Consider the following 15,267-nt stretch of genomic DNA (forward strand, 5'->3'; position numbering starts at 1 on the left):
GAGAACAGAGGAGACCAGTTAAACAGAGTCCTGTTCATTAGAGAACAGAGGAGACCAGTTAAACAGAGTCCTGTTCATTAGAGAACAGAGAACAGTTAAACAGAGTCCTGTTCATTAGAGAACAGAGGAGACCAGTCAAACAGAGTCCTGTTCATTAGAGAACAGAGACCAGTTAAACAGAGTCCTGTTCATTAGAGAACAGAGGAGACCAGTCAAACAGAGTCCTGTTCATTAGAGAACAGAGACCAGTTAAACAGAGTCCTGTTCATTAGAGAACAGAGGAGACCAGTCAAACAGAGTCCTGTTCATTAGAGAACAGAGACCAGTTAAACAGAGTCCTGTTCATTAGAGAACAGAGGAGAGCAGTTAAACAGAGTCCTGTTCATTAGAGAACAGAGGAGACCAGTTAAACAGAGTCCTGTTCATTAGAGAACAGAGGAGACCAGTTAAACAGAGTCCTGTTCATTAGAGAACAGAGGAGAGCAGTTAAACAGAGTCCTGTTCATTAGAGAACAGAGGAGACCAGTTAAACAGAGTCCTGTTCATTAGAGAACAGAGGAGACCAGTTAAACAGAGTCCTGTTCATTAGAGAACAGAGGAGACCAGTTAAACAGAGTCCAGTTCATTAGAGAACAGAGTAGCAAAACAAAAAATCACAACAGGGGTTTCTTACTGGACCAATTAAAGATGTCATTATTGTCCAGGTTAGTCCCTCCCTGCCTGTTTCAATAATGACTGTATAAAAAAAAACAATTCAAATACTGAGCTATATTCTAGGCTCAAAAACATTTGGAAATTATTTTATACGACCCATAAAATTATTATTGTTGACACCCCTAAAGATTATTGACACCTCTAAAGATTATTGACACCCCTAAAGATTATTGACACCCCTAAAGATTATTGACACCACTAAAGATTATTGACACCCCTAAAGATTATTGACACCACTAAAGATTATTGACACCCCTAAAGATTATTGACACCTCTAAAGATTATTGACACCCCTAAAGATTATTGACACCCCTAAAGATTGTTGACACCCCTAAACATTGTTGACACCCCTAAAGATTGTTGACACCCCTAAAGATTGTTGACACCCCTAAATATTATTGACACCCCTAAACATTATTGACACCACTAAAGATTATTGACACCCCTAAATATTATTGACACCCCTAAACATTATTGACACCCTTAAACATTATTGACACCCCTAAATATTATTGACACCCCTAAACATTATTGACACCATTAAATATTATTGACACCCCTAAATATTATTGACACCCCTAAACATTATTGACACCCCTAAATAGTATTGACACCCCTAAAGATTATTTAAAATAAAGTAGTTAAAAGTGTAGTATCTGGTCCCATATTCCTAGCATGCAATGACTACATCAAACTGGAGACCATTCATTTCTCTCGGGCACAAAATAACCTCTGACCTCTACTACTCCCCAACACTGACTATAACCTCTAACCTCTGACCTCTACTAGTCATAGTCATTATGAAACAGACAGGGTGGGATTAACCTGGACAACTGCCTATAACCTGTAACCCCTCACCTCTAACCCCTAACCTCACCCGCTGGAGGAAGTGCTGTCCCTGCAGGAAAGAGGAAGTGGACGTGGGTGGGGCTTCCTGTCTGCCGTTCTTGCAGCGCAGGTAACCATATAGATTAGCCCCCTGGAGAGAGATACTGGCTACCACCAACACCTGGGGGGAGAGGGAGTACGTGTGAGTCTGTTTGTGTGTGTGTGTGTGTGTGTGTGTGTGTGTGTGTGTGTGTGTGTGTGTGTGTGTGTGTGTGTGTGTGTGTGTGTGTGTGTGTGTGTGTGTGTGTGTGTGTGTGTGTGTGTGTGTGTGTGTGTTTTATTGTGTACAAAATACAGCGGATCATGTTATTATGGGGGGAGACCAGAGGGAGGTGCTGATTCTGGAGGAGGGCTGCTCCTTTGACTGTTACATGGAACCTGCCTGTTGCTGACAAGCTTCTTAAATACCAGCCCCTCGTATCACACACTTGGACAGCCTTGGTTACGAGTGCAGATAAGTAGCACTGATATGTAGTCGTCTGGGTCACGTACAGCGGCTATAGAAAACCTGCACGGCAGAGACGGGTAAAGTTGCTAGAATCTTAATGAAAAGTATTCATAGTTTTAATGGCTGCCAAAGGTGCTTTTTTTATGGAGACATAACTCAGGGGGTGGAGACTCTTCTTCTTCTTCTTTCTGTATCCTGACAGGGTCCAATGCAGTCGTCTGTGTGTGTGTGTGTGTGTGTGTGTGTGTGTGTGTGTGTGTGTGTGTGTGTGTGTGTGTGTGTGTGTGTGTGTGTGTGTATGTGTGTGTGTGTGTGTGTGTGTGTGTGTGTGTGTGTGTGTGTGTGTGTGTGTGTGTGTGTGTGTGTGTATGTGTGTGTGTGTGTGTGTGTGTGTGTGTGTGTGTGTGTGTGTGTGTGTGTGTGTGTGTGTGTGTGTGTTACCAGCCAGTGTATGTTCAGACAGAACAGGGTGGTGAAGAAGAAGCCGGTCCAGATGAGAGGACAGATGATCAGACCCGACCAGAAGATCCTGGCCTCCACCTCCGTACCACCGGCCTGGGGAGAGGACTACACACATACACATCAGAGGACTACACACATAGACATCAGAGGACTACACACATAGACATCAGAGGACTACACAACACATAGACATCAGAGGACTACACACATAGACACCAGAGGACTACACACATAGACATCAGAGGACTACACACAAAGACATCAGAGGACTACACACATAGACATCAGAGGACTACACACATAGACATCAGAGGACTACACACATAGACACCAGAGGACTACACACATAGACATCAGAGGACTACACACATAGACATCAGAGGACTACACACATAGACATCAGAGGACTACACACATAGACATCAGAGGACTACACACATAGACATCAGAGGACTACACACATAGACATCAGAGGACTACACACATAGACATCAGAGGACTACACACATAGACACCAGAGGACTACACAACACATAGACATCAGAGGACTACACACATAGACATCAGAGGACTACACACATAGACATCAGAGGACTACACACATAGACATCAGAGGACTACACACAAAGACATCAGAGGACTACACACATAGACATCAGAGGACTACACACATAGACATCAGAGGACTACACACATAGACATCAGAGGACTACACACATAGACATCAGAGGACTACACACATAGACATCAGAGGACTACACAACACATAGACATCAGAGGACTACACACATAGACATCAGAGGACTACACACATAGACATCAGAGGACTACACACATAGACATCAGAGGACTACACACATAGACATCAGAGGACTACACACATAGACATCAGAGGACTACACACATAGACACCAGAGGACTACACACATAGACACCAGAGGACTACACACATAGACATCAGAGGACTACACACATAGACATCAGAGGACTACACACATAGACACCAGAGGACTACACACATAGACATCAGAGGACTACACACATAGACACCAGAGGACTACACACATAGACATCAGAGGACTACACACATAGACATCAGAGGACTACACACATAGACATCAGAGGACTACACACAAAGACATCAGAGGACTACACACATAGACGTCAGAGGACTACACACATAGACACCAGAGGACTACACAACACATAGACATCAGAGGACTACACACATAGACATCAGAGGACTACACACATAGACATCAGAGGACTACACACATAGACATCAGAGGACTACACACAAAGACATCAGAGGACTACACACATAGACATCAGAGGACTACACACATAGACATCAGAGGACTACACACATAGACATCAGAGGACTACACACATAGACATCAGAGGACTACACACATAGACACCAGAGGACTACACAACACATAGACATCAGAGGACTACACACATAGACATCAGAGGACTACACACATAGACATCAGAGGACTACACACATAGACATCAGAGGACTACACACATAGACATCAGAGGACTACACACATAGACATCAGAGGACTACACACATAGACACCAGAGGACTACACACATAGACATCAGAGGACTACACACATAGACATCAGAGGACTACACACATAGACATCAGAGGACTACACACATAGACACCAGAAGACTACACACATAGACATCAGAGGACTACACACATAGACACCAGAGGATTACACACATAGACACCAGAGGACTACACACATAGACATCAGAGGACTACACACATAGACACCAGAGGACTACACACATAGACATCAGAGGACTACACACAAAGACATCAGAGGACTACACACATAGACATCAGAGGACTACACAACACATAGACATCAGAGGACTACACACATAGACATCAGAGGACTACACACATAGACATCAGAGGACTACACACATAGACATCAGACACCAGCGTCTCACCTTCCTGTCCTCAAACACCCAGAGGCTTCTCCCATCCTCATCGATCTGGTTCCACCATCGCAGACCCACCAACAACCTGCCTGTCACATTCTGACACACACACGTGAGAAAGTGTGAGAGAGAGAGAGTGTGTGTGTGTGTGTGTGTGTGTGTGTGTGTGTGTGTGTGTGTTCTCACCTTAACAGACCAGAAGTCACAGGACAGCAGAGTGATGATCATAATGAAGCAGGAAGTAAAGCTCTTGGTGAACCAATCACAGAGCAGGTAGGTTACTATGGCAGCCACTCGGAAGAACAGGTGCAGGAAGGAGGCGAGGGGGTGTCTGGAAAATCAGTCAGTCAGTCAATCAGCCAGTCAGTCATGAAGGTCAGTCAATACGGAAAATGTCAAGTTTCTTCAAGTACAGTCGAAAAACCATCAAGCGCTATATTGAAATTGTCTCTCATGAGGACTGCCACAGAAAAGGAAGACCCAGAGTTACCTCTGCTGCAGATATGACTGTACTTGAAGAAACTTGAAATTTTCCGTATTGACGGACCTTCATGTCTTAAAGTAATGATGGACTGTCGTTTCTCTTTGCTTATTTGAGCTGTTCTTGCCATAATATGGACTTTTACCAAATAGGGCTATCTTCTGTATACCACCCCTACCTTGTCACAACACAACTGATTGGCTCAAACGCATTAAGAAGGAAAAACATTCCACCTATTAACTTTTAACAAGGCACACCTGTTAATTGAAATGCATTCCAGGTGACAAACTCATGAAGCTGGTTGAGAGAATTCCAAGAATGTGCAAAGCTGTCATCAAGGCAAAGGGTGGCTACTTTGAAGAATCTTTGTTTAACACTTTTTTGGTTACTACATGATTCCATATGTTATTTCATAGTTTTGATGTCTTCACTATTATTCTACAATGTAGAAAATAGTCAAATTAATGAAAAACCCTTGAATGAGAAGGTGTGTCCAAACTCCTGAGTGGTACTATACATCCATGTAGACCTATAGGGGGTAGGTTACCTCTCTAGTCTCTATTACTGGATACATCCATGTAGACCTATAGGGGGTAGGTTACCTCTCTAGTCTCTATTACTGGGTACATCCATGTAGACCTATAGAGGGTAGGTTACCTCTCTAGTCTCTATTACTGGATACATCCATGTAGACCTATAGGGGGTAGGTTACCTCTCTAGTCTCTATTACTGGGTACATCCATGTAGACCTATAGAGGGTAGGTTACCTCTCTAGTCTCTATTACTGGGTACATCCATGTAGACCTATAGAGGGTAGGTTACCTCTCTAGTCTCTATTACTGGGTACATCCATGTAAATCTATAGAGGGTAGGTTACCTCTCTAGTCTCTATTACTGGGTACATCCATGTAGACCTATAGAGGGTAGGTTACTGCTCTAGTCTCTATTACTGGGTACATCCATGTAGACCTATAGAGGGCAGGTTACCTCTCTAGTCTCTATTACTGGGTACATACATGTAGACCTATAGAGGGTAGGTTACCTCTCTAGTCTCTATTACTGGATACATCCATGTAGACCTATAGAGGGTAGGTTACCTCTCTAGTCTCTATTACTGGGTACATCCATGTAGACCTATAGAGGGTAGGTTACCTCTCTAGTCTCTATTACTGGGTACATCCATGTAGACCTATAGAGGGTAGGTTACCTCTCTAGTCTCTATTACTGGGTACATCCATGTAGACCTATAGAGGGTAGGTTACCTCTCTAGTCTCTATTACTGGGTACATCCATGTAGACCTATAGAGGGTAGGTTACCTCTCTAGTCTCTATTACTGGGTACATCCATGTAGACCTATAGAGGGTAGGTTACTGCTCTAGTCTCTATTACTGGGTACATCCATGTAGACCTATAGAGGGTAGGTTACCTCTCTAGTCTCTATTACTGGGTACATCCATGTAGACCTATAGAGGGTAGGTTACCTCTCTAGTCTCTATTACTGGGTACATCCATGTAGACCTATAGAGGGTAGGTTACCTCTCTAGTCTCTATTACTGGGTACATCCATGTAGACCTATAGAGGGTAGGTTACCTCTCTAGTCTCTATTACTGGGTACATCCATGTAAATCTATAGAGGGTAGGTTACCTCTCTAGTCTCTATTACTGGGTACATCCATGTAGACCTATAGAGGGTAGGTTACTGCTCTAGTCTCTATTACTGGGTACATCCATGTAGACCTATAGAGGGCAGGTTACCTCTCTAGTCTCTATTACTGGGTACATACATGTAGACCTATAGAGGGTAGGTTACCTCTCTAGTCTCTATTACTGGATACATCCATGTAGACCTATAGAGGGTAGGTTACCTCTCTAGTCTCTATTACTGGGTACATCCATGTAGACCTATAGAGGGTAGGTTACCTCTCTAGTCTCTATTACTGGGTACATCCATGTAGACCTATAGAGGGTAGGTTACCTCTCTAGTCTCTATTACTGGGTACATCCATGTAGACCTATAGAGGGTAGGTTACCTCTCTAGTCTCTATTACTGGGTACATCCATGTAGACCTATAGAGGGTAGGTTACCTCTCTAGTCTCTATTACTGGGTACATCCATGTAGACCTATAGAGGGTAGGTTACTGCTCTAGTCTCTATTACTGGGTACATCCATGTAGACCTATAGAGGGTAGGTTACCTCTCTAGTCTCTATTACTGGGTACATCCATGTAGACCTATAGAGGGTAGGTTACCTCTCTAGTCTCTATTACTGGGTACATCCATGTAGACCTATAGAGGGTAGATTACTTCTCTGGTCTCTCTCTTACCGGATCTTTGCCCCCCTGAGCGCTCTCTGCTCCTCCTCCTCGGTACTGAAATCCAACTCCACATCCTCCGTGTCGTCCACGAGACCACCCTGAACCGGCGCACACACAACCGTAATCACACAAACCGTTAGACCACTAGCTAGCTACCGACCGACCGGAGAAAGGATTTCATTAAAACAACAGCACACGGCAACCTAGCCTACCTGTTTCATAGTGAGCCGCGAGACGGGTGTTCTCGTCCAGACCTGTCCGCTATTTGCTCATTCGTTCTGCTCTGACAGCCCTGTCCGTTGTTAATGGTGGATAGAATAAAGCAGGTGTCGCAGTGAAATGGGTCCGACTGGGACCTCCTATCTAACCCACCAAAAGAGATGGAGAGAGATGTTCTCGCATCAGCATCAGCTGGAAAGAGAAGATGCGAACTTTCTTTCTGTGAGAGAAACACGCTACGTTGGTATTTTAATATAGCCTACATCTAGCCGTCTTATACAGTAGGCTATCCGGTCGTCTGGGCTACTTAAGCTGTTACTAAGGCTTGTTTTATGTTTTGTTAGGTATTAACGGACTGTTTTTTAAATTAAATGTTTTCATCAGTAATACGAGTGTTTACGTTCTTACCCGCTCTGACCAGCTCATGTCGCTGTCACTCCAACAACCGACGGTTCACTAGCAGCGCCGATTACAACAATAAAGTCAAAACTCTTCCTTCCTCCCTCCTTTCATTCCTGCTCTCCTGTCTCCTTTGTGTGTGTGTATGTCAAGCAGTCATTTTATCATTAAACAGTATCAAAATATTGTATTCATGTTTAAATAACATTGAAAACGCTGAAGAAGTCTTTGCTATATTTAACAGACACACGTTGATTATAAGACAGCAGCTGTACAGTCAACACACATTCAATATTCAATATACAGTTCATCCGGAAAGTATTCAGACCCCTTCACTTTTTCCACATTTTGTTACATTACAGCAGTATTCTAAAATTAATTAAATTGTCCCCCCACACCCCTCATCAATCTACACACAATACCCCATAATGACAAAGAAAAAACAGGTTTTTAGAAATGTTTGCTAATTTTTGGAAAACAAAAAACTTAAATATAACATTTACATAAGTATTCAGATCCTTGTCTCAGTACTTTGTTGAAGCATCTTTGGGTTCAATTCCGGGTTTGGTTGTGCCACTCAGGGACATTCAGAAACTTGTCACAAAGCCACTCCTGCGTTGTCTTGGCTGTGTGCTTAGGGTCGTTGTCCTGTTGGAAGGTGAACCTTCGCCCCCAGTTTGAGGTGCTGAGCGCTCTGGAGCAGGTTTTCATCAAGGATCTCTCTGAACTTTGCTCCGTTCATCTTTGCCTCGATCCTGACTAGTCTCCCAGGCCCTGCCACTGAAAAACATGAAAAACAGCATGATGCTGCCACCACCATGCTTCACCGTAGGGATGGTGCCAAGTTTCCACCAGATGTGATACTTGGCATTCAGAACCAAGACTTCAATCTTGGTTTCATCAGACCAGAAAATCTTGAGAGTCCTTTAGGTGCCTTTTTGCAAACTCCAAGCGGCTGTCGTGTGCTTTTTACTGAGGAGTGGCTTCCATCTGACTACTCTACCTTAAAGGCCTGATTGGTGGAGTGCTGCAGAGATAGTTGTCCTTCTGGAAGGTTCTCCCATCTCCACAGAGGAACTCTGGAGCTCTGTCAGAGTGACCATCGGGTTTTGTATTTGTATTTATTATGGATCCCCATTAGTTCCTGCCAAGGCAGCTACTCTTCCTGGGGTTTATTATGGATCCCCATTAGTTCCTGCCAAGGCAGCAGCTACTCTTCCTGGGGTTTATTATGGATCCCCATTAGTTCCTGCCAAGGCAGCTACTCTTCCTGTAGTTTATTATGGATCCCCATTAGTTCCTGCCAAGGCAGCTACTCTTCCTGGGGTTTATTATGGATCCCCATTAGTTCCTGCCAAGGCAGCTACTCTCCCTGGGGTTTATTATGGATCCCCATTAGTTCCTGCCCAGGCAGCTACTCTTCCTGTAGTTTATTATGGATCCCCATTAGTTCCTGCCAAGGCAGCTACTCTTCCTGGGGTTTATTATGGATCCCCATTAGTTCCTGCCAAGGCAGCTACTCTCCCTGGGGTTTATTATGGATCCCCATTAGTTCCTGCCCAGGCAGCTACTCTTCCTGTAGTTTATTATGGATCCCCATTAGTTCCTGCCAAGGCAGCTACTCTTCCTGGGGTCCAAACACATTAAGGCATCACACAGAAAACAAAATATAAAACAACGCATCATACAACATTATTACATCACTACATATCCACAATACAAAATGTAAACACCACAATACAAAATGTAAACACCACAATACAAAATGTAAACACCACAATACAACAATATCACACACGCGTGTCACGTTCGTCGTAATGTGGAAGAGAGGAGGACCAAGGCGCAGCGTGAAGTGCATACATTCTTCTATGTATTAAAGAAGAAACACAAACCAAACTAATACAAAAACAACAAAACTAACGTGACGCTATATATAAACGTGCAGACACAGGCAACTAACACATAGACAATCACCCACAACCCACAATGACAAAACAGGCTACCTAAATATGGTTCCCAATCAGAGACAACGACTAACACCTGCCTCTGATTGAGAACCATATCAGGCCAAACACAGAAACAGACAAACTAGACATACAACATAGAATGCCCACTCAGATCACACCCTGACCAAACAAAACATATAAACATACAAAGCAAACTGTGGTCAGGGCGTGACAACGCGTGTGCGTGTGTCTGTACCTTTGCCTGTGTCTTCACAGTCCCCGCTGTTCCATAAGGTGTATTTTTTACCTTCATTTTAAATCTGATTCTACTGCTTGCATCAGTTACCTAATGTGGTATAGAGTTCCATGTAGTCATGGCTCTATGTAGTACTGTGCACCTCCCATAGTTCTGTTCTGGACTTGGGGACTGTGAAGAGACCTCTTGTGGCATGTCTTGCGGGGTGGGCATAGATGTCCGAGCTGTGTGCCAGTAGTTCAAACAGACAGCTCGGTGCTTTCAACATGTCAATACCTCTCATAAATACAAGTAGTGATGAAATCGATCTCTCCTCCACTTTGAGCCAGGAGAGATTGACATGCATATTATTAATGTTAGGTCTCCGTGTACATTTAAGAGCCAGCCGTGCCGCCCTGTTCTGAGACAACTGCAATTTTCTTAAGTCCCTCTTTGTGGTTCCTGACCACACGACTGAACAGTAGTCCAGGTGCATCAAAACTAGAGCCTGTAGGACCTGTCTCGTTGATAGTGCTGTTAATTAAGAAGGTAGAAACTAGAGCCTGTAGGACCTGTCTCGTTGATAGTGCTGTTAATTAAGAAGGTAGAAACTAGGGCCTGTAGGACCTGTCTTGTTGATAGTGCTGTTAATTAAGAAGGTAGAAACTAGAGCCTGTAGGACCTGTCTTGTTGATAGTGCTGTTAATTAAGAAGGTAGAAACTAGGGCCTGTAGGACCTGTCTTGTTGATAGTGCTGTTAATTAAGAAGGTAGAAACTAGAGCCTGTAGGACCTGTCTCGTTGATAGTGCTGTTAATTAAGAAGGTAGAAACTAGAGCCTGTAGGACCTGTCTTGTTGATAGTGCTGTTAATTAAGAAGGTAGAAACTAGGGCCTGTAGGACCTGTCTTGTTGATAGTGCTGTTAATTAAGAAGGTAGAAACTAGAGCCTGTAGGACCTGTCTCGTTGATAGTGCTGTTAATTAAGAAGGTAGAAACTAGAGCCTGTAGGACCTGTCTTGTTGATAGTGCTGTTAATTAAGAAGGTAGAAACTAGGGCCTGTAGGACCTGTCTCGTTGATAGTGCTGATAATTAAGAAGGTAGAAACTAGAGCCTGTAGGACCTGTCTTGTTGATAGTGCTGTTAATTAAGAAGGTAGAAACTAGAGCCTGTAGGACCTGTCTCGTTGATAGTGCTGATAATTAAGAAGGTAGAAACTAGAGCCTGTAGGACCTGTCTCGTTGATAATGCTGTTAATTAAAAAGGTAGAAACTAGAGCCTGTAGGACCTGTCTCGTTGATAGTGCTGTTAATTAAGAAGGTAGAAACTAGAGCCTGTAGGACCTGTCTCGTTGATAGTGCTGTTAATTAAGAAGGTAGAGAAGCACTTTATTATGGACAGACTTCTCCCCATCTTAGCTACTGTTGTATCAACATGTTCTGACCATGACAGTTTACAATCCAGGGTTACTCCAAGCCAATGACGGACTGGCCGTCGGGACCACCGGGACATCCCAGAGCTGTATTAATGTAGCCTACTGATACACTAATGATAGTATGATAACAGAGTCTTTTCTTTGTAAAGGTGGAGAAGGAAGCAGCAGCAGCACTAGAGCTTCAGGTGCTCCTGCAGAACTGGAGATGGTGGTCGGTTCAGAGTCAGACTCAGAGCAGGAACCTTCAGGTGCTCCTGCAGAACTGGAGATGGTGGTCAGTTCAGAGTCAGACTCAGAGCAGGAACCTCCAGGTGCTCCTGCAGAACTGGAGATGGTGGTCAGTTCAGAGTCAGACTCAGAGCAGGAACCTCCAGGTGCTCCTGCAGAACTGGAGATGGTGGTCAGTTCAGAGTCAGACTCAGAGCAGGAACCTCCAGGTGCTCCTGCAGAACTGGAGATGGTGGTCAGTTCAGAGTCAGACTCAGAGCAGGAACCTTCAGGTGCTCCTGCAGAACTGGAGATGGTGGTCAGTTCAGAGTCAGACTCAGAGCAGGAATCTTCAGGTACAACTTCAGAGCACAAACCTAAACATGGAGGCTATGATTTTACATTCATATGTGCTTTATTTATGAGATTATCAGTAGGACTGTAATCGGGGGGCATACAATCGATGACTTGCACAAGTAATACACGTTTAAGTTAAGGTTATTTACAATGTTAATCTCATTCTGCAGAGCAACCAGATGTGCAGAGAGAGAGAGAGAGAGAGAGAGAGAGAGGTTCAGAGCCCAGTACAGGGAAAATAGGAAGGGACAGCGAAAGCACTGAAAATCCATTTGATTATTATGCCCCGTCCTCAGTCCAAGGATTTTGACTTTTTTTTTCAGTACCAAAACAAACCCCTCAAAAGAGTCATTCCCAATGTATTCCACTCTAAAGATGGAACAAACAGAAAATTTCTGATGAAGTAACTCACTCCTTGTTCTGCTCAGTCTGTCTTGCATTCACAAAACCTTCAGCCAGTGAAAGTGCATTTATCAACAGAAGGCATGGAAACATGTCCATCAGAGAGTACAGGAACATGAGAGAAGCAAGACCCATAGAGAAAGTGCAGAAGCCTTTTTCCTCAGAGCCAGCAAAGCAGACATCCGTAACCCTTCTGAGTGATAATGTCAGTTCAACGAGACCAGGTCAGAAAGAGGAGGCAGGTCACGGAACGTGTGATATAACTTGGAAAACATGGCCGACAATCACGGCTAGTTTCTTAAGCTTTATATTGTTACTAGTGGTAATTATTTCATGACTTGACAAAGATGATATCATTGACAAGATGTCAGAGAGCAGTGAGTTACTGCGCAGACTACTGATTTACTAGTGGTAATTACTTCCTGGTTACTCTGAAGGAGCTATGCTAGGACTCTTCCCAAAGATGATATCATTGACAAGATGTCAGAGAGCGGTGAGTTACTGCGCCGCCTACTGGTTTACTAGTGGTAATTACTTCCTGGTTACTCTGAGTTACTGCACCGCCTACTGATTTACTAGTGGTAATTACTTCCTGGTTACTCTGAGTTACTGCACCGCCTACTGATTTACTTTATTGGTTTACTAGTGGTAATGACTTCCTGGTTACTCTGAGTTACAGCGCCGCCTACTGATTTACTTTATTGGTTTACTAGTGGTAATGACTTCCTGGTTACTCTGAGTTACAGCGCCGCCTACGCTGTTAAGGAAGACTATGCTAGGACTCTTCCCAAAGATGATATCATTGACAAGATGTCAGAGAGCAGTGAGTTACTGCACCGCCTACTGATTTACTTTATTGGTTTACTAGTGGTAATGACTTCCTGGTTACTCTGAGTTACAGCGCCGTCTACGCTGTTAAGGAAGACTATGCTAGGACTCTTCCCAAAGATGATATCATTGACAAGATGTCAGAGAGCGGTGAGTTACTGCGCCGCCTACTGGTTTACTAGTGGTAATTACTTCCTGGTTACTCTGAAGTAGCTATATTAGGACTCTTCCTTAACAGGCTGACAAGGGGGAAAGAACATTTGCTGTTGAGTTAAAGCTTTTGTACAGAAGCATGTTGTTTTTGGGGACTTTCGTATTATACTGGCAGTTATGGAGCCAACGTTCAATGTCATTGACTCAGTGTGTAGATGTGTTTATTGTTGTGCTGTTTGCTTTATGGACACCAGTGAGGGAACATTGTAATCTACATTTTATTTTTGTAGAGTTATGCTTTTTTAGATGTTTGTATTATACTTACATTGTTGCTTATGTTCACGTTCGGTGAATGAATGTGTGTGTGAAGTTTTTTGATACTTTTGATTTCCTTGATGCTGGAATATAAAGATAATCATTTGAACTCTGAAAATCTAATTTCTCTTTAAAAAAAAGTGTAGGCTAATTGTTTTGTGTGTCTACTAGCCTTGTATATGTGTATGTGCTATGATTGGTGTATTCCTAGTGAGTTTTTGAGGGTGCACCCATAGCCATAGACATACCATGAAAACTCCGTGTTCAGACAGACTACTTGTTGATCAGTCCCAAATGTTTGCATTGTGTCATGTGGATAACTTTCTTCCCAGATGAACATAGTGGACACATGTAGAACTAGTTTGGTACCTGTTACATCAACGAATAGGGTTGGCCTACAACATGAGCGGTCTGGTGGTTTGCGTGAACAGGGTGGCCTGGGATGGAGTTACATTCCCGGCCTGAATGATTGTTTCAGTCCGCACCTGCTCCAAGCAGTTTAGTCACCTCAACCTGCTCAATTTCCACGTTATTCATTACGAGAGGAAGTTGAGGTTTAGGGTTTAGTGAATGATTTGACCCGAATACAATGCTTTTAGTTTTGGAAATATTTAGGACCAACTTATTCCTTGCCACCCCTTCTGAAACTAACTGCAGCTCTTTGTTAAGTGTTGCAGTCATTTCAGTCGCTGTAGTAGCTGACATGTATAGTGTTGAGTCATCCTCATACATAGACACACTGGCTTTACTCAATAGCATGTAGCATGTAGCATTGCTCCCTGATTGGTCAGTTTGTCTGGGCGGGCAGCTCTAGGAAGTCTTGGTGGTTCCAAACTTCTTCCATTTAAGAATGATGGAGGCCACTTCAATGCTGCAGACGTTTTTTGGTACCCTTCTCTAGATCTGTGCCTCGACAAAATCCTGTCATCTCGGAGCTCTACGGACAATTCCTTCGACCTCATGGCTTAGTTTTCGCTCTGACATGCACTGTCAACTGTGGGACAGGTGTGTGCCTTTCCAAATCATATCCAATCTATTGAATTTACCACAGGTGGACTCCAATCAAATCGTTGAAACATCTCAAGGATGATCAATGTAAACAGGATGCACCTGAGCTCAATTTGAAGTCTCATAGTAAAGGGTCTGAATACTCATGTAAATAAGGTATCTGTTTTATTTTTTGCCCAAAATTCTAAAAACCTGTTTTCGCTTTGTCATTATGGTGTATTGTGATGTCATTATGGGGTATTGGGATGTCATTATGGGGTATTGTGTGTAGATTGATGAGGAAAATAATTATTTGATCCATTTTAGAATAAGGAATAAGGGTTGGGAAACCAACCCACTGGCCCAAGAGACAGAACCACAGAGAGACCAGAACCACAGACCACAGACAGAACCACAGACCAAAGACAGAACCACAGAACCAGACCAGAGACGGAACCACACAGATAAGAACAACAGACCAGAGACAGAACCACAGACCAGAGACAAAA

At 43.4% G+C, this 15,267-nt stretch overlaps 1 protein-coding gene across 1 annotated transcript; it reads right to left on the bottom strand.

The window, feature by feature from the left end:
* Positions 1-1,591: 1,591 nt before the first annotated feature.
* Positions 1,592-7,921, bottom strand: LOC120039392 (Golgi apparatus membrane protein TVP23 homolog A-like; the record flags this gene model as incomplete). The annotated part of the gene is made up of 6 exons (XM_038984820.1): positions 7,904-7,921; positions 7,286-7,374; positions 4,664-4,808; positions 4,487-4,576; positions 2,492-2,617; positions 1,592-1,723 (listed from the first exon to the last, which is right to left on the bottom strand). Coding segments are annotated over exons 1-6 (600 nt in total), but the record flags the coding sequence as incomplete, so codon positions are not given.
* Between the last annotated feature and the right edge of the window lie 7,346 nt (positions 7,922-15,267).

This window comes from Salvelinus namaycush, unplaced genomic scaffold, assembly GCF_016432855.1.
Source record: "Salvelinus namaycush isolate Seneca unplaced genomic scaffold, SaNama_1.0 Scaffold2691, whole genome shotgun sequence".
Taxonomy (NCBI): domain Eukaryota; kingdom Metazoa; phylum Chordata; class Actinopteri; order Salmoniformes; family Salmonidae; genus Salvelinus; species Salvelinus namaycush.